This window comes from Syngnathus floridae, chromosome 15 (assembly GCF_059516105.1).
Source record: "Syngnathus floridae isolate MCC-2025c chromosome 15, RoL_Sflo_1.0, whole genome shotgun sequence".
NCBI lineage: Eukaryota > Metazoa > Chordata > Actinopteri > Syngnathiformes > Syngnathidae > Syngnathus > Syngnathus floridae.
Window position 1 is genome coordinate 12,488,073 of NC_142427.1, and position 18,028 is coordinate 12,506,100.

Sequence of the window (18,028 nt, forward strand, 5' to 3'; positions counted from 1 at the left end):
GAAAATAACAATTTAAACACAGCTTTGAAAAAAAGTGTAGCTGTTTATCCTGTATGATCCCAGTGAACAACAAACAAATTGCCCTGATTGCCAATGTTTCACTGGAAGAAATCCAATGTCTTGCTCCGGTGCATTCCAATAGTTCTGTGAATGGGAAGAAACAGCAGCCAGTGACAAAACGGTTTGGGTTGTAAATATTTAATGAGTCAGCCTGGGAAAGCGTTGCAGTATTCATCCCGATAATGAGCGTTCCCCATACGGTACAAGACTGGAGCTCTTCTTTTGCCATCCACAAAATGTTTGAGAATAGCGGCCAGACCTTTTAAGCCCAAGAAAAGCACCAGTAACGTTGCATTCTTCAACGTGCGTACATCATTTGTCACCGACAGATGCTTTCGCATTGGCCACCGATCCCTTCAAGCGCACAGAAATACTTTTGTCATCTCTGCGAGTCACTTGGTAGATCATTTGAAAGCAATAAATAAAAGAACAAACAAAAGTGACCGAGTGGTAAATTCTCGGACATGAAGCGTTGCCGCTACAGTAAGACAATGGAAGTTGCTTTTGCCGGAAGATCGTTTCTCTCAAGAAGGCCTTTTATTTACAGCGCTCGGTCCTCGCAACTGGATAGGTAATAGGTGCTTTTTCGGCGACCGTGCGTGGTTACGATATCGAGTTCATAGGTCCGCCGCCACCGCAGGATCGATCGGTCGGTCGGTCGGACGTTCTTCTGAGTCCCGTTTGATGCTTTCTCGTCTCGTATCAGCGCTGCTGCTGAAAACACCGACCGCCCCCCCCCCAAACAAACAAAAAGATGTTTTAGTACCACCGGCAGGATGTACGCCACCGTAGTAAAGTCACTCAAAAAAGATACGGACGTCTTGATTGCTGTCGGGCTCCTGATGGTGAATTCCGTTGGCTGACTTGTGGGCTCCGTGCATCTGAAGGAGAAGAAGCAGATGAGTGATGGATGGAGAATGATTCTCCTTTTTCAGGAGTATGCCCTTCGTAGCACCTTACCGGGCTTTTCTCTGGATGCTTCCTCATGGCCTGCACCAGTTGGTCCACCTGCTGGTTGTGCTCCAGGGCCGTCCTCAGGGCGTCCTCGGTGCTGAGCAGCTGCTGGCGAAGGCGGCTCACCTCCGAGTCCAAAGCCGAGGGGTCCAGCATGGAGTGACGGCGGTGGTCCGGGGAGAATCTCTCACGGCCCTGGAATAAAGGCAAGTACGACTGCACTTCTACCGCTCATCGTCAAAATGGTCAAACGAGTCGTCCGTCTCTCACCAGCACGAGGAGTTTCTCCCGAAGCGTCTTGATGTCCTCCTGCAGTTTTTGCTCCTTCACCTTCCACTCGGCTTTGCGCATTTCACGGTTCAGATCTTTGTCCATCTCGCGAGAGTGTCGACGCGACTCCAGGAGCAGAACCCTCAGCTCGTTGAGGCTCCTGGTGCCGACCGAATAGCGAAAGGCTTGCAAAAGAGCCTCGTTTGAAGAAGATGCTAACAGATGCTCAGCTAATCCTACCCCTCTTTCTTCAGCAGCTCTTGGCTGATGCTGAGCAGCTGCCCGGAGGCATCGTGGGACTTTCTGGTCATGGACTCAAGCTCCGCCTCCAAACGCACCTTCTCCCGCACGAGGGCTTCGGCCTTCCTTTCCCCCGAGCGAACTTTGCCCTCCAGAACTGCCGAGGGGGGGGAAAAATCAGAACCGGTGTTGACTTTGTTTGAGTCAATATTGTACTGTTGTCAGGTAGACTTGCCTCCGATTTGAGATTTGAGAGCTTCAACTTGGGAGGTGAGAGTGGAAACCTCTTTTTCCCTTTTCAGGAGCTTCTCCGTGGTTTCTGAAAAGAAGACAATGGTTGACATCTGTGACACGGGCTGTTCACAGAAGTCAAAAGTCAAGAAACTGTAAACAGTTTTACCTTCAATGTTCTGCTCGAGCTTCTTGTCGGGAAGCTGGTTATCTTCAATCACCTACGAGAATCAAGCGTTAGATAAGTGTCCATCCGGCGGCGGTGTTGCGAATCATCGCTCACGTTAGCGTCGCGGTCGGTCTGGATGGCCTGCAGCTGATTGGCCGTCACCCTCAGCTTCTCTCGCAGCTTCTGGACCTCCTCTTGACTGACCTCCCGCAAGGATCGGTAGTCCGCTAACTTTTTCTCCGAAATCTCAAGCCGTTCTTTCAGCTCTTGAGCGCTCCGGTCGCTCTCCCGTTGAAGCGCCTCCATCTCCGCCAGCCTTTTGTCAGCCCTCTGCAGTTTGTCGCCGGCTTCCTCCAAGGCCTCACTACTGGTGTGCTCCTTGGCCTCCTGGAGGCGAGCGGCGAGGTCTTCGCGTTCCTTGGTGAGGATGGCGGCTTCGATTTTGTACTTGGCCTTGAGGTTCTCCACCTCGAGCTGATGCTCCATCTTCAGGCCCTCCACGGTGGCCCGAAGCTCTTGTCCCTCGGGCGTGGAGCGTTCACCGGAGAACGAGGTCTTGAGCTCCTCCAGGGACTGCTGGTGGTCGCTTACGAGAGAGTCAAATTTAGCCTGCGCCGAGACGAGCAAAAGAGCATTAAAAGCCAGCTGGCCGAGCTTAAGACGTGGCTCGGGAAGGAATGGGATGGGATGGGCTCGTTACCTTCCAGGCATCCATCATGTCCATGTTCTCCTTGGTGGCCTGCTGGACCTTCAGCTTCAACTCACCAATCTCCTGGTTCTGTTTCTCCGACAGCAATTTTAGCGCTTCGGTCTCCCGTCGACTCGCCGCCAACGCCTCGGGATTCGATTCGGATGGGAGCGCTCGGGCGGTGACGGCGGCGCCCGGCAGCTGACCCCGAAGGATCTCCATCTCGGCCCTGGTTCGGCCCAGCTCCTTTTCCAGCTGCGCGATGCGACTTTGCTCCTCCACCGTGGTTTGCTGGTATGATGAAGAACAGAGGAATGTTAGCCATCAGATTTGGGGAAGAAAAGTCCTTTCCAAGTGCCATTTCCATTTCCATTTCCATTTCCAAGCAATGCAATGAGTCCAAAGAGAGGAATGGACGCATCCCTGTCCATGTCCGTCTTGTGTTACTGCAGCAGCGTGAAAATGGGAAATTGTGAGAAGAGCGCAGCCACTGTCGCAAGCATCCATTTGAAACAAGTCCATTGCTACTTTGAAGGCACTACTTGGCTTTTTTTTTGGAAGACAACAGCACACAAGAGGAAATATAGCAAAGTGTGTGTGGAAGGTTAATGTGGTATCCAGAATCAGGTCTCGTGTTTTGGAACAAATGCGGTCACCTTGGTCCTCTTACCCGACCCCAAGGATGCAGAGTCATGCTTGCATTTTCCCTGTTGGCAAAAACACACTTTACTGCACCCAAATACTACAAGCGGGAGTCCATTTTTGGGAGCAATGGGCCAAGTGATGAGATGCGCCCCAACAGGGAGCATTTGTATGCAATCAAGTCACAGTAACAATCCCGCCTAGAAACAAGGACCGCTCGGGAAAAATGGGCCAATCCTCTCTGATAGTGAGCGTGACTTTTCATCGGAGCTGCCCCTGGAATTCCCCCAGACAACAATTGATGGATTACCTCCAGGTCTCCTTTGGTGATGGACTCCTCCTCCACTCTGAACTGGAGGTCCTCCACTTTCCTGAAAACAACAGGGGCTGATGCTAATCTCTTTCACCCAACGAGTCTCGTACTTGACTTATTTGCAGCTTGACCGCGGGCATACAAAATGACGCCAAGACTCCGAGATGATGCGCTTTTGCGGGTGCTGCCGTTTTGGTCAGCGACAGGTGACAGCCTTCAACCTTACCTTTTCTCTTCCTCCAGCTGATTGGCGAGCTCCACCTTGGCTTTCTGCACGCCGGCCAAGGCGGCCGTGACTTGCTGCAGGGCGCCCTCGTTCTCCGACACGTACTGGGGAGGACATCGGGTCAGGAGGGACGTGCGAGCCGGACATGATCTGGCTAACGTTTGCCACCTGCACATGCTGCGACTTGAGGGCGCTGAGCTCCTTCTCCACCTCGCAAATGCGGCTGGTGGCTTTGGCCATGTCGGCGCGCTCCAGGTCGCGCTCGGCCAGCAGCTGCTCGATGTGCTGCTGTTTCTCCTTCAGCGCCTCCTGCAGGGCGGTGGTGCCCGAGATCTTGCGGGCGTAGCGCGACGACGTCTCCGTCAGCTTGGAGGAACAAAAGCAGGAAAAACAAAAAACAAAATCGAGGTGAAAACATTTCCTCAGCCACTAGAGGGCGGTGTTTGACACATTTCGCCATTTATTCGTCATAGCTGAGAATATGATCATCAATATCAATAAGATCCTCACCATTCACTATAATTATGGCACATTCATTCTTAAAGGATCATTTTGGGCTTGCGATTTATCCGATTAATTCTAGGCCTCCCTCTCATTACATTTCTTAGTATTTGATCACATTCTTTCGTATTCTTCTGTGTTCTTGATGGGAATTTGCTGCCGAGGAGTGTATTTGAGGAGAATCAACGGCGCTCGATCACAAGGGACAGATCGGCATCACTCAAGCCGAGCGAGCATTCTCGCTCACGCCGCCATCTTTACGACTGACGGTGAGTAAAGCAAAGGTTGCCAGCAATTAAGTCAAGTAAAAGAAAAAAAAGCCAGCAAAATCAATGGCACGTTGTCCCGTTTGATTACTTTGGAGGTTGCTCGCTCTGCAAAAATGAAGGACCTTCGAATGATCTCACCAGGCCGGCGCGGCTGGGTCGCCCGCCCACCGACGAGGCCACCGAGCTGACGGAGCTGATGGACGAGCTGCTGGGGCTGTGAGCCAGCGACGACACGCCCATGGCCACTCGCTTGCTCTTCTTGGCCTTGGCCGGGCTGGTGGACGGGAAGCCGATGCGGATCACCTTGTGTATGGGCGCGAACAGGCCAAACTTGTGGAGGCACTGGAAATATCTGCCAGGACAGCATGCAGCGATGAGCACTTTGTGGCTTTCTGTTGTGCGTGCGCGCCCGCGGGCATACCTGGTGCCAGCCACGGCGCCGTCGTTCTTGCCCAGAGGCTCGTCCAGCTCCACGCCGCACCACTCGCCCTTGGCAAAGTCCGTCTCCCCTATGTAGCGGATCACGCCCATCTTGGAGCCTCCCACCTGGCAGCAAAGACAAAAGGAGTGATTCAATACCGGATTAGAAATGCTTTTCGATTCTGTTTGGTGAACTATATTTCGTCACGTATTTGCCCTCGATCGCACGAGAGGCTCACCAAAACACGATCTCCGGCCCTCAGGTCCTTGTCGGCGCTTCTCTTGACGGAGCCGCTGTCGGACATGTTGGAGCCCGACTCGTTTCCCGTCTTGACGGCGCTGTTGAGCAGGCCCTCTCGGAGCGGCGGCGCCCGCTGCCCCGCGAGGCCCCCCCCGCCCCCTTGCAGCGTCTGATTATGGGCGCAGAGCGACTCGGCGGACAGGCTGTCGCTGCCCTCGGCCGTGGGCTGCCGCGTGAGCTTGGAGGGCCGCGTGAAGATGCCCTGCAGGGCTTGGCACTCAAAGTAGCGGACGCCGCCCACCGAGCCGTCGTTCTTGCCCAGCGGGTCGTTGAGGATGACGCCGGCCCACTGGCCCGGGGCGAACTGGGTCTCCCCGAGGTAGGCGATGACCCCGGCTTTCACGCCGTTCACCCACACCGCCTCTCCCACCGTGTAGTCACCCGCCACCTCGTCGCCCTCCTCCGACACTTTGGGCGGCGTGCTGGGCTTGACTGGAGCATCTGGAGAGCAAGTAGAAAATATTGACGTCCAAACTCTCCATTGAGCCATTGAGATGTTAAGCCCCCATATGGGGAGAGGACACAGTCCATGTCGTGCGACAAACGTTTGCATTGCGTGTATTTGAGAGAACGGCGTTCTAGCGAGCGGCGTCACCAACACCCGCAGTGTCGACATTGTGAGCCTCTCCTCGTCGATCCCCTTTGACCGTGTCGTGCCGGCCGAAAAGGAGCAAGCTGTGGGTGTCGGTCGGCGTGCGGCACAAGGGCGCGGATTGTGTGCCCGCACTTTAATTGGTGCCCAACAAAGTGGGTCAGCGAGACGCAACTGCAATTAAAGCCGCCATTCTTCGCCATTTGCACACACACGAACGGGGCTGTGATTGGTTGCCCTCTGTGCACCGCTCCGAGTCGAAGAGCCGCCCGAGGCTCCGTGGCCCCGTTGCCGGAGCTTTAAGCCCCGATCGCTGCCATATGTTGCTGTTGTTGTTGTGGCAATGGGTGACAAGTCGCTCACCGAATTTTCAAACTGCGCATATCCTGCTTAACTTTTTTTTTTCCTTCCCCTCAAAGCTGCCCTTATCAGGAGCAGGCTAGAGGAGCACTTGGTATATAGGAAAAAAAAACAGGAAATGGTAAACAGTTCTATGCAACCATCCAGGCCTCTTTTTTCTGTTGCCAAGGCGACGCGAGGGGGGGGGGGGGTGGATAAAAAGGGTGCCAAAGCGGAGCGAAGACCAGCGAGACAAGCCTCCACTTTGAGCATTGTGCTGGGCCAGTGTGAACAGCCGCCATTCATCCCCCGTCGACGCACAATGACCCCCCCCCCCCCCCCCCCTCCGCTCCGCACAACTTCCTCCGCCTCCTCACGTTGGCAGCGGACGCACCTCTCGTCCCCGGCCGGCCGGCCGGCCCGCCTGGGTTATTTACTAGCGCTTCAAATGCGGTCGCGGACGGCAGCAGATGGAGGAGGCCGAGCTAAAGATCAAGTTGGGAGTTATTTACGACACAGCTGGCGTTTTTTTCAAGCAGGTGTCGCAATTGAGCCGATTATTTGTGTCGGAAAAACGGTGAGCTACAATCAAACAGAACCAAAACCAAAAAAGAATCGGGACCTCTTTGAGGGCACATACAAGTCAAGCGTACTTTTCAGTGGTTACATCTTTGCTCATGTAGCATTATTCGTTCCGTCCCCGTCCGCAGATCGCAGCTCGCAGCTCGCAGCTCGCTAACAGATGTGAGGCCGCATGCAACATTTCGCAGATTATCTTTCTGATCCCCAACCGGGCGTAGTTGTGTCGCAATTTAAGCTGCGAGGAACGAACAAACAAACAAAAATGGAACTCTGGAAGTCGAGCGGTTGGACACGACAACCTAATGCACGTTTTGGGAAGGTGGAATCAAGCGGGTAGCTAATGTGAGCCTTCATCGTTCATGTAACAAATCATCGTTTTACACGATGTACTCGCCCGGTGGGATTAGTCACTTGAGTGCTTGGTAATCATTTCGACGACACAATGGGGATCAGCTTTAAAAACAGTACTCATAATTATAATGTCAACATGGCTGCTGAATGCAATGTAGTGGGCAAAGGTGTCATTCAGTGTGGGAAACAGCTGTGTTTACATGTAGCAGGCTGCGATGCGACGTGATGGAAGGCGCCCATTCGGTCGAGTCGAAATTCTCACAAATACGTCCGGCCGGCTACATTTTCGACGATGTTGGTCTCAAACTAGCAAACGGATTTCCCAGAATCTTTGTCAAGGGGCCGATGGAAGGACAATGTAAAAGAAGCATACATTCTTTATCCTCTGCGAGACATGACAAAGTCAAATGCATGCAAAGAATTGTAGTTAATTGGGCTTTTTTTTTTTACGATGGTGACAGTTCAGATGTAACCGTGAGAACCATGTTGCGTGCATCATGTGTATTCCGCCAAATAGCGGCTCACGTAGCACAGCTGTGAGCTGTGAGTCAGTCAGTCAACAGTGTAAACCGCAGCAATGACGACCACACAGTTTTCGTCTTCTTCCTAGTAGAAGAGGAGGAAGTGACTTACTGTCCTTGGGGGGCACGGGGGAGCTCGAGGTTGCGCTCCTTCCCATCGGGCTGGAATGCTTGGGCCCGCGTCCGGGGATCTTCAGCCCGCTGGACTTGAGCATGTTTATTGTTGATAAAAAAAGGCGCTGAAGGCACTAAACCACGAGGTGGTGATCATCTCCCTCCATGTTGTACTACTGGAAATGCAGGAAAGGTTATTCAGACACTAAGAGAATGGAGTTTAAAACTAACAAAGTTAAGAACAAACTCCCAGAATGAACTGTTAGCAAACATCGCAGCAGCATACATTCCCAAATTATAATGAGCTATTTTCTCACATTTCCCTCCTCCCAAATATTAAGAGCGCCTCAGTTTAATGCACTGCGGTGGCAGACCAAAAACAAACAGTGTTCCATAAAACCCGCTGTGAGGATGCCACGCAGCTTGCTAGCTACAAATGATCATCATCATCACCCCCACCCTGTTCCAAATATTGTGGCATGACTGATAGACACATGCAGAGCTTTAAAATGGGTCGAGGATGCTGCTAAGTGATCCAAATGAAAGCCTCCACCGTCTTAAGGCCTGCACCTGATAGTGCTGAGGAGGGTGGGTGGAGGGGGGGGGGGAGATAGATAATGCGCACCTCCACAAAAAAAAAAAAAAATGCAACCACTTTGATCCCTTGCTGTGAGCCTAGTCTGCGGCAAGGAAAAGCAAAGGGGAAAAACACCTCACACACATCCAATAAAGAAAAATCTGTAAATACTCACAGTGAGTCACACAAGACAGGGTGAGGATCATGTAGAAAGAGGAGCCACTTGGAACAGGGGAAAAAAAGGGAGGATGCCACTCCCTGGGCCGGGAGGATGCAAATATGGATGCTTAGGGTAGCAGAAAGGGAGAGTCCGCCGCCGTCGCCGCCGCCGCGTGGATCCGTCCTACCGGTTAGCACTTAGCTTCCCTAAAGCGTGCATCAAAAAGCGCCCTGATGTCTCCCCGAGATGTCTTTTTCGCCCCCTGTAAAGCTGTCTGTCCGACTTTTTGCCCGCGACCACGAAGGCATCAGGAGCAACTTTTCGTTCTTTCTTTCTTTCTTCTATGTTGCCAATAGGCGCCACCCGTCTCGTTTTCCCGTGACTTCCTCCGACGCTCTGTCTTCTCCCTCGCCCCCTCTCCCGTCGGTGTGTTTTCGTTTTCTTTCTCTTTTTTTCTCCCCCCTCTTATTGTTGGGAGGGTTAGCGCAGGCTCCCCGTGACTGACTCAACCCACACCGGCGAGACGGAACAAAGGGGCCGGGGAAGCAGAGCCTCCTGGGGGACGGATGAGAAGACTACAGCCTGTCACCCCTCCTCCCCTCCCCTCCCCTCCCTTCCCTTCCTGTCAATGGCACACTCCGTTTCAAAACCTAAGGGTTTCAATGTGCCATTACCACCTGGTTAATATACACAAGACACACCGCTTACAACGTTCGGATTGCTTCATCTCCGCCGCATCATTCCCAGCCATTATCATTATGAAGGCCTTCCTTCCCAAGCGTTACGTGTCCGACGCGCAACTGGAAACACCCGGTGTAAGCAAAAGCAGTTGTTTTGTAGAATAAACGTGCAATTCTTAAATGAAGCCCACGACGAATTAAAATAGAAAATAAAATGTTGAAATAAACTGCGATCAAATCATGAAATGGAAAAATAAATCGTGCCGAAGCGCACGGACTTCCAAAATGAGGAAATTCGGATTGGAATGGAGTGTGGGTGAATTGGAGAGATCACGGAATTATCGTTGGGAGGCGTCATTCGGCAAATGAGTGAAGCTTTTCATAACCTCACAGCCTCTGCCAACTCCAAATGTTCATTCTAATCTTTAATTTGACAAATTACAATCTCGTTGTGCACTTCCGGGCCGGCGAGCTAGAGAGCGACCCGATTGGCCCCCTCACAATCACGATGCTTGTCATTGAACGTCACACTCGTTTTAAGGAAAACAAAAAAACCCAACAAAAACACCTCTATATTCATTTTGATACTTTATTTAATTTTACTGACCTGGAACGGGGACAAATATTTGGATGAAACAATAAAAGGAGAATTATTTTGGATGCCTTCACCGTTAGTCGTCTTTTATATGCAGTTGCACCACATGTCGGCTAGAGGGCAGCAAAAACATGCAAACAGGCTGCTTGGATAACTGGCTGGTCCTCACTTAGTATGCAATGCCCCCTCTTCCTCTTTTTTTCTTCAACAAAACATCACTCAAAAACATACAAAACCGACCAAACAAAGAACATGCATAGAAATGTATCGAACAAGATAATCACACATTTTAATGAACTGCTTCGCTCATGGTGACATATGCAAACGAAATCAGGGCTTCCTCAGATTTGCATTTTTGCTGAGGAACTTTCCTTTCCTGACTGTATTATACCGCCCCCTATTGGCTAAAGCGGCCACACTAGAAGGAGCAGCATAATGCATTGAACTGAAGCATTGAATCATGATGAACCGATTTAGTGGTCTGCCTTTTTTTGTTGCATATTTCCAGGGTTACTGAAATCTATTAGGTGACCTGTACTCAATGATGTGAATTTTTGTGAGAAATAATAAAACGAGGCAAAATGATGGGGTGAACTTTTTTTTCTTCGTCGGAACATTTCCGGATAATAACATCCCTGTTCCATTTCCCAATAAAGGCCTCAGTGTGTGAGCCCAGTGGATGTGGCACTCACCAGCACTGCGGGATTATTCCGCTTTTTTCTAATCCCATTACGGCACGGCGTGCGGGAGGGAATACTGTAGGGCCAACGGGGGAAGGATGGCAAAGGTTGTTTTGTTTCACCAATGAGAGAATGATTAACCGTCGCGTGTGTTTGACAGGAGGCGACGGCCCGGATCGGATGGCGACACCCGCGCGTGATCTGACGAGGATGAGGATGCTACGCACGCACCAACACACACATCCATCCATTGTCCTGCCTTTCAAATCCACCTGCTTCGGAAAATGCATTCAAAATCCTGAAAAGTGACTTTTAGTCTTGTTGGGTTGTAAGGCCGCCGCCGCCGCCGGCAATATGTTGAAGTGGACCGAAAAAGTCTGATGTTTCCACTGGGGGGGCGGGGAAAAAGGAGCAACAACAGGAACGAGTGATTTCTTCACATAGCGTGCAACGTAAGTCTACTTTTTTGCCTCTTTGATTGCATCAGGTTTTAGTTCTACAATAGAGCCAAAAGTTATATCCAATTTGATGTAAAACATAGTTATGATATACGTATCTATTTTAAAAAGCTGAACTGTGGCTTTACAAACTGAGATTAATCTTAACAAACTTTTGATTTGGTGAAACTAAGAGTTCCCAACTCCCATACTGTCTGTACCTCGAAACACAAAGACGTCCGTCCGTCCGTCGTACGGAGGATTTCACTTCAAGTCCAAAGATATCAAAGATTTCTTCCAAGGCAAATCTGCTCCTAGAAAAATAAAACACACAAAAAAAGGTTGTCATTTTGGGACATTCTCAGAAAATAAATGGAAAGATGGAGCTAGTTGAATGAGCTAGCTGCTACTATAAAGCTAATTAACAACAACAAAATGGATAACAGCTACTAGACGCTCTATTTAGCGAGTTCGACACTGTTCATCGGTGCTAACTTGTTGTTGCTCCTTACCGTCTTTCCCGAGGAGCGTTTGGGCGCCATGGCCTCTGCGGCTCTGGAGCTGATGGGCTTCTTCCTCGGCCTGCTGGGTCTAGTGGGCAGCCTGGTGTCCACGGTGCTCCCTTTCTGGGAGAATACGGCCCATATCGGCTCCAACATTGTGACAGCCTCAGGCAGCGTGAAGGGCCTGTGGATGGAGTGCGTCCATCAGAGCACCGGGGCCTTCCAGTGCGAGACGTACAATTCCATCCTGGCTCTGTCCTCTGACCTCCAGACGTCCCGGGCCCTCATGGTGGTCTCTCTGGTCCTGTCCACCCTCGGCCTGGCCGTCGCCGTCCTGGGCATGCAGTGCACCGTCTGCCTGGAGGGCTCGGGGGAACTCAAGAAACGGGTGGCGGGCGTCGGCGGGTGCTTCTTCCTGGTGGCCGGCTTTATGACTCTGGTGCCCGTCTCCTGGAGCACCAACAGGGTGATACAGAACTTCTACAATCCCAGCGTACCCGCCACTCTCAAGTTCGAGCTAGGTGACTGTCTTTACTTGGGCATAGTCTCAGCTGTGCTCTCCATGCTGGGGGGCAGCATGCTGGCCACGTCTTTCTGCGAGGGGCAGGACGGCAGAGGAGGCCACCGCCGGGGGAGGCCGTATGGGGCCGGAGGCTACCCCTACCCGGTGGGTGGAGGTGCTGCGCCGCCGCCGCCGCCGCCGGTGGTGCTACCAAATCCCACAACCCTGCAAATGGGAGGCCTCAGCGTGAACAATAAAGGGCGCACGTTGGTTCACAGCGGTAGCGGGAGCTCCGGGGGAGTCCATGTGAAACCCCTGACGGCAGGATATGATGTCACAGGATACGTGTGATGATGTCACCGGATATGATCTCACACTTCACCTGTGATGGACAGTATGAATGTTACAGACGGAGTTTTCAAAGTGAAATAAATAGTGCCTTGTTTGAAAAGTGTTTTGAAAGACTTTGTCTAAAATGCTGACGCTATGCTACTCACGTGGATAAAACAACTGAGCCACGCACAAATATCCATGACTAAGATGGGACCTCGTTTTATTTCTATCTCCCTGAACTAGCCTACAAAAATGTAAGGTACACATTAAAGTCCATTCAAGAGCAAAGACTGACCCAAACGGATCAATACTGGATGTGTCAACTGGGCCCGTATTTACAAAGACTCTTCATTTTGGCCTGGTACACTCATAAAGATCATCTGGCTGTCCTGATTCTCCCGACAAATAGCTGATTGTCATGTCTCAAACGTGGTCAAAGGTGAACTTTGAGTGAATTTGCACCAATCCTAAAAATGGGCCACAAATGAGGCAGAAAATCTTCAAACATGGTCAATATTTACAAGCACAGATCCTGTCCTGCCCCCCCCCCTCCCTTCTTTTTTCTTCACAGTCATCTCAATTATTCAACAAAATGGGACTCGCCTTCGTTTTGCAAGAATGTACTGTGCGTTCTTCAGATTGCGAAAGGGACGTTTTCTTTACGAGCCGATTGACCCCGTCCGTATATGATGTGTTCTGCTTTTCATAGTGAAATACAAAATGAAAATATCAAAAGTGGCATGACGACGACGACCCCATAAAGAGATGAGACATTTACCCTTATGACACGACCCGACCGGCCGGCCGACCGGCTGGCTGAAAAGGAAGGAGATGATTTGAGCGGCTCGGTCGTCTTTTAGCTAGCCGTAGTTTTGGACCAAGTCTTGTCAAAGGTGAGTAGCGTTTCAAAAAGCCTTCTTCATCAGTTTTTGTCACACCTAAAATCTCAGCCTCTATTGTCTTAACACGAAGCAATGATTGGTGCATTTTTACTCTTTCTTAAGATTCAAACCTTTGGTAAAATTTGGAAAATGAGACTCTAATAATCACGGATTTGATTTGCGCCGACTGCACTTTACAATTGAAGGCAAATCTCAGTGCTACAGGTGAAATGATAGCAATAAAATGTTGCTGCAATGTTTTGCCATGCCTGCATTTTTGATGAGCACATCCAACTTTGCAATGCTTGACTTTCGTCGCAGCCACCATTAATACGAAATGCTCGACTCCCTCGCTAACAACGAACCTATGAAAGAAAGCTTGCTAGCTTTGATGAGTTTTGTTGGCAAAAAGCTTGAGTGAGCGCCCATGACTAGTCACCTTGGTCCTGACTTAGTTGCAGTTGAGAACAGGTTTAAAGGCGCTTTTGTTGCATGAACAAGCTCCTAACAAGCGTTTGAGGTCTCCAAAACCTTGCTTGCAAGTTAACCAAGCGCAATTGATGGATTTTCATCCAAGTTTGCTGATTGTCATCCTACAGTCAGTCGGCCAAGTGTCATCAGGTTTCATTTGCTCCCCCAGGATCGTTGGGTGGCAATGGCTTCTGCGTCTCTGGAGCTGTTGGGCTTTTTCATGGGCCTGATGGGCCTAGTGGGCAACCTGGTGACCACGGCGCTGCCCTTCTGGGAGGTCTCGGTGGAGGCCGGGGCCGCAAAAGTGACGGCCAGGGACACCAACATGAACGGCCTGTGGATGAGATGCTCCAACAAGTTGAACGGGGCCTTCTTGTGCGAAATGTACAAGTCCTTCCTGATGATGCCCTCCGATCTCCGGATCTCCCGAATTCTCATGTTGAGCTCCCTGGGGCTGAGCGTGGTGGGCCTGCTCATTGCCGTGACAGGCATGCAGTGCACCGTTTGCATGAAGAGGTGCGAGTCGTGCAAGAGACGGGTGGCAGGCATAGGTGGCTTTTTGCTCTTCGCCGCCGGCATGGTGGCCTTGGTGCCCGTCTCCTGGACCGCCAACATTGTGATCCGGAACTTCCCCACCAGCAGCAACGTGTTGCTCAAGTTTGTGCCGGGCAGTTGCCTCTACTTGGGCATGGCCTCGTCCGTGCTCTCCGTGCTCGGCGGCGGCATACTAGCCTTGTCCTTCTTTGCCGGCAAATGCTGCGGAAGGCGCCGGGGCGGCTACACGTACAAGGGCCACGCCGTGGAAATTCCCTTTGCCATGGCGCGAAATCCCACCATACGTCAAATGGGAGACATCCCCGTCAGCAGAGGACAGATGCTGGTCGGAGGCGGCGCCGGGAGCTACCCGGGAGCCCTTGTGAAACCCGGAGGGCCCATGTACGGTGTCACGCGATATGTGTGACGACGTCACAAAACATGAAAGAAAATACCAGAGTTGTTGTTCTTTCGGAATGAAAGAAATGCCTCGCGCTGCTACAGTGTTTCAATCTGCTATTGTTGTATTTATCTCCCCAATGTGGGCTTGTGAAACCTTTTATGGCCGATTTCAATAAATGTGATTTTGGAGGACGTTTGTTTGGTTGCAATGCTCATGCTATGGGTCATTTTACTGCCATTTGATGCTGCAATGAGTTCAAATCTCTTTTGATTAGAACTTCCAAACACATCTTGATGGATGAATGAATGGACTTGCTTAGAAATCAAAATCAACCTGGTTGCACTGTACATGATTTGTGTGTGTGTACTAATGAAAGCCTTATCTGAATTCCACAAATTCCGGGACAGTAGGGGGGCAGTACCCACTAATTGGGACATTTTCTAATCCCGATGCAATTCCACTCTAAAGCCATGGGCCGCTGCTAGATCAGACGGAACACTAAAGCTAACCTTACAACATCACCACCACCTAGTGTGCAAAAGAAACATTTGAAAGGTCGACGGTGTTTGAAGCACCTCCGTCGGGGCAGGCCAAACGATCAAACAAGAATGAACTGCTTTAAAACAAACAAGTTTCCCCTTTTTGAGACTATTTCAAACATTGATTCAACTCAAGTCAATTAGATGGGAATGTTTTTATAGATACATCTAGACACAATCCAATTCAATCTAATAATACAAATAAAAATAGAAAAACCATTATTCGTTGTGTTTTACTTTTGACGTCTTTGCTTCCCGCTCATCGGCTTCCTTTCGCTCGCGGCCAAACTCCAACACCAAAGGTTTCCCTAGCAACCGGTAACCATGGAGCAGCTGCAAAGCCTTCTGGGCCGTTTGGATGTCTCGGCACACAAACGCACACGTAAATATCCTGTGAATTTCGCAGTAGGCTGTGGAGGAGCCAGCGCGCACTCACCTGGCAGTGTGACAAAGGCCTGACCCTTCATGCGACCCGTCAGGAGGCGGTAGAGCAACGGGGGTCCGCCGTCGCCCTCGCCGCGTCTTTCGAACCTGGAGAACAGCGCCACCAGCTGGGCTACTGACACTTGCGGACTCAGGTTCTTCACGCACACCACCTGGAAAGAAATATCTCAATTAGTATGTGTGAATAGCACAAATAGAAATCCCCACATAATTACTCATTCTGAATGAACTACAAAACGCCACCAAAGTTTTGAACTCATTCATTGGCCATACTCGGGAGGCTTTTCCAGCCTGGTAGTTTCGGAATCTCGGGATGCTCCGGATCTCCTCCGAGCTGGCCCGGTTCTCCCGGATTTCCTGGTTCGTCACGGGCACCACCTGCCCCGTGACCGTTAGCGGCCGACCCGAGCCGGCACCGTCTGCCCCGCGCAGGCTGCCGATCGGCCGGCTGATCTCCAACGGGGGGACGGTGTGGCGCTCCGGCGCTTCCGCTGAGCCTTCCTCCGATTTGCCGTCGCTTTCCTGTGGCAGGGCAGATGTAAAGAGGCGTGACGTTCCGGCAGTTTCCACACCCTGGGGCGGCTTGCTGAGAAGATCTTTGTACAAGGAGTCCATTGGATCTGTCGCTTCTTGAGGGCCATCTTGCTTATTTTCATCTGGAAGAAGGAGCAAGTCTTTTTATACCTCTTTGTGTATGTACCAACTTCCTAAAAATAGACCACTCCCTTTTTAACCCTATCGGCAAAAAAAAAAATCTGTGAATTATCTCTATTTCAAATTTTCATCAGGCATCCTTTTGAAGGAAAAAAACAAAACGCTTAACTGCTGAGTCAGATCAAGTGCCTCCGTTTGTCTGCTAAGCCCAATCAAACATCCTAGCAAAATAGTAGCACCTACCACCGGCAGTTACGTAAATAAACGAGCTTTATCCTCACCTCGATGGTAGAGTGCTGTAAGGAATCCTTGGCGGTCGCTGCCCTGGAAGAGCGCCTGCTCAATCTCCATCTCGCGCCGGGACAGCGGCTGGCTGGCGGCAAAGCGCTGGGGCCGCGCTAGAAGCTTTGCCCGGGCTGCGATCTTGTCCTGGATGACCTGGAGGCGCTGCCGCTTGACGCCAGGAGCCGCGCAAACACCATGACCCTGGAACAAACACAACGGTTCCCTGGACTTGTCATGGAAATGGAGCAAAAAGTCCAGCGGCGTCTACCTGTTCAGGTATTTCCGGGGCGTCCCTTTTCTGCCACAGCTGGATCTCTGGATCGGTCAGGCCCAGCTCTCGCAGGACGGCCAGCTCCTGGTCGTCCTCCTGCAACGCCCGGAACTGAGACAGGCTATGCACGCCGGACGCCTGTTGGCCGAACGGCTTGTAGAGTGCCGCTGGCGCAAAGCTCTGCTTCTTGGCCACACATCTGAAGGGCGCAAAACCATACGAGTAGTGACTAATTGCACAGGTGACCATTTGAACAAGTGCTGTTAATATAAAGGTTAGCAACGCCAACACCTGAGCTCGCCCACTTGCTCACCAAATGGAGGTTTAGTGAGGTATCGTCGCTTTCATTTGGCCATTTGGTTACCTTTCGACATCGACTTGGGTGTGGAGTTGCCGCAGCAGAAGGCCGTGAAGCTGCCGCTGTCCCTCTGTCTCCTGCTCCTCCAGCAGCGGGCCATCCTCACAGGATCGCCGGCTAACTCTTAAAACACACAAATGACTTTCATGACTTGGGTCGGTTATTAAAAAAACACATTTGAATAAATACCCGGTCGATTACACAAATGCTCAGGGCCGGTCTTAGAAGATGTGAAAAATGAGCTCATAATGACATCATGAATCAGACTTTCTACTGACAATTACAAAATCTTGATTTAAAAAGAAACCCATAAGGAAATAGCATGAATAAATAGTGGCAAAATAATGCGAATTAATAAATGGTGTTAATGTATGAATCCTATCCTATAGCCTCGGTCGGACGCCAATTTTAGTGGCGTTCTTCAATGATTCAAATCCGTTTAAAAGCATAACACGAACCATGAATTAAGATGTTATTCATGTAGTGCAGCGCGCGGGCCGAGAAGCTAACGCTAGCCGAGCAGTCGCCTGTTCACTTTCGCATAATCACCGCAAGGCCCAATGAATGATGCAAAACACAGCAATAGTATTTGTGGTTAAAGATTGAATGCTGTTAGTGAACTGAAAAAAAAGGAAAACGGCAGACCGCCTGTGTTTACCTCCGCATACTTCCGCGTTTGGCTCCTACTTCTGGTCAATTGCATTATGGGAAATACATATTCATAACTTGCAGAGTTGCCTCGTTTCCTTCGCATAATAACGGCTAATACGGCAAAGTAACACCATATGCTATGTAACGATGAATGGTATTTATGCTTAAAATTGAAGCACGGTGCTTGTTGAGCCCATACTTCCGCGTTAGCCTCCGGTGCGAGGCATCATGGGAAATGTAGTCAAACCTTTCCAATTGGAATTTCAAACTGCAGAGAGCGTTTTCTC

At 50.7% G+C, this 18,028-nt stretch overlaps 3 protein-coding genes across 8 annotated transcripts; 1 reads left to right on the forward strand and 2 right to left on the reverse strand.

Annotated features, from left to right (window-relative positions):
• Positions 1-182: 182 nt before the first annotated feature.
• Positions 183-9,120, reverse strand: clip2 (CAP-GLY domain containing linker protein 2). Of its 5 annotated transcripts, none has more exons than XM_088398544.1 (18): positions 8,536-9,118; positions 7,782-7,959; positions 5,223-5,725; positions 4,985-5,109; positions 4,702-4,915; positions 3,962-4,159; positions 3,794-3,897; positions 3,565-3,625; positions 3,269-3,319; positions 2,625-2,903; positions 2,039-2,533; positions 1,925-1,976; positions 1,760-1,843; positions 1,525-1,681; positions 1,285-1,444; positions 1,021-1,209; positions 879-941; positions 183-771 (listed from the first exon to the last, which is right to left on the reverse strand). In XM_088398544.1, exons 2-18 carry the CDS (start codon positions 7,882-7,884, stop codon positions 763-765), a joined length of 2,847 nt encoding a protein of 948 aa, XP_088254670.1. In that variant the 5' UTR covers positions 7,885-7,959; positions 8,536-9,118; the 3' UTR covers positions 183-762. The 5 variants fall into 5 exon arrangements, with proteins under 5 accessions (XP_088254670.1, XP_088254669.1, XP_088254671.1 ...); XM_088398543.1 differs by having other exon boundaries at positions 183-774; positions 8,536-9,117; XM_088398545.1 differs by lacking the exon at positions 3,269-3,319 and having other exon boundaries at positions 183-774; positions 8,536-9,117.
• Positions 9,121-9,800: 680 nt separating this feature from the next.
• On the reverse strand, positions 9,801-17,957 carry rbm41 (RNA binding motif protein 41). Of its 2 annotated transcripts, XM_088398554.1 has the most exons (9): positions 17,749-17,957; positions 17,097-17,213; positions 16,730-16,931; positions 16,458-16,662; positions 15,796-16,178; positions 15,515-15,674; positions 15,316-15,440; positions 11,425-12,299; positions 9,801-11,226 (listed from the first exon to the last, which is right to left on the reverse strand). In XM_088398554.1, the coding sequence occupies exons 1-8, from the start codon at positions 17,754-17,756 to the stop codon at positions 12,252-12,254; spliced, it is 1,248 nt and encodes a 415-aa protein (XP_088254680.1). In that variant the 5' UTR covers positions 17,757-17,957; the 3' UTR covers positions 9,801-11,226; positions 11,425-12,251. The 2 variants fall into 2 exon arrangements, with proteins under 2 accessions (XP_088254680.1, XP_088254681.1); XM_088398555.1 differs by lacking the exons at positions 9,801-11,226; positions 11,425-12,299 and having other exon boundaries at positions 15,219-15,440.
• Positions 12,984-14,730, forward strand: cldn2 (claudin 2). Its single transcript, XM_088398564.1, has 2 exons — positions 12,984-13,143; positions 13,772-14,730. The coding sequence occupies exon 2, from the start codon at positions 13,787-13,789 to the stop codon at positions 14,561-14,563; it is 777 nt and encodes a 258-aa protein (XP_088254690.1). The 5' UTR covers positions 12,984-13,143; positions 13,772-13,786; the 3' UTR covers positions 14,564-14,730.
• Positions 17,958-18,028: the final 71 nt, after the last annotated feature.

Coding starts and splice junctions, on each gene's coding strand:
- clip2 (XM_088398542.1), bottom strand. CDS start 7,884: ATGCTCAAGTCCAGCGGGCTGAAGATCCCCGGACGCGGGCCCAAGCAT. Junction 3,626..3,793: donor CAGCTGGAGGAAGAGAAAAG/GTAAGGTTGAAG, acceptor TGTTGTTTTCAG/GAAAGTGGAGGACCTCCAGT. Junction 1,682..1,759: donor TCTCAAATCTCAAATCGGAG/GCAAGTCTACCT, acceptor CCCCCTCGGCAG/TTCTGGAGGGCAAAGTTCGC.
- cldn2 (XM_088398564.1), top strand. CDS start 13,787: ATGGCTTCTGCGTCTCTGGAGCTGTTGGGCTTTTTCATGGGCCTGATG.
- rbm41 (XM_088398554.1), bottom strand. Junction 16,932..17,096: donor ACCCAAGTCGATGTCGAAAG/GTAACCAAATGG, acceptor TGCGCCCTTCAG/ATGTGTGGCCAAGAAGCAGA. Junction 16,179..16,457: donor TACAGCACTCTACCATCGAG/GTGAGGATAAAG, acceptor TCCTTCTTCCAG/ATGAAAATAAGCAAGATGGC.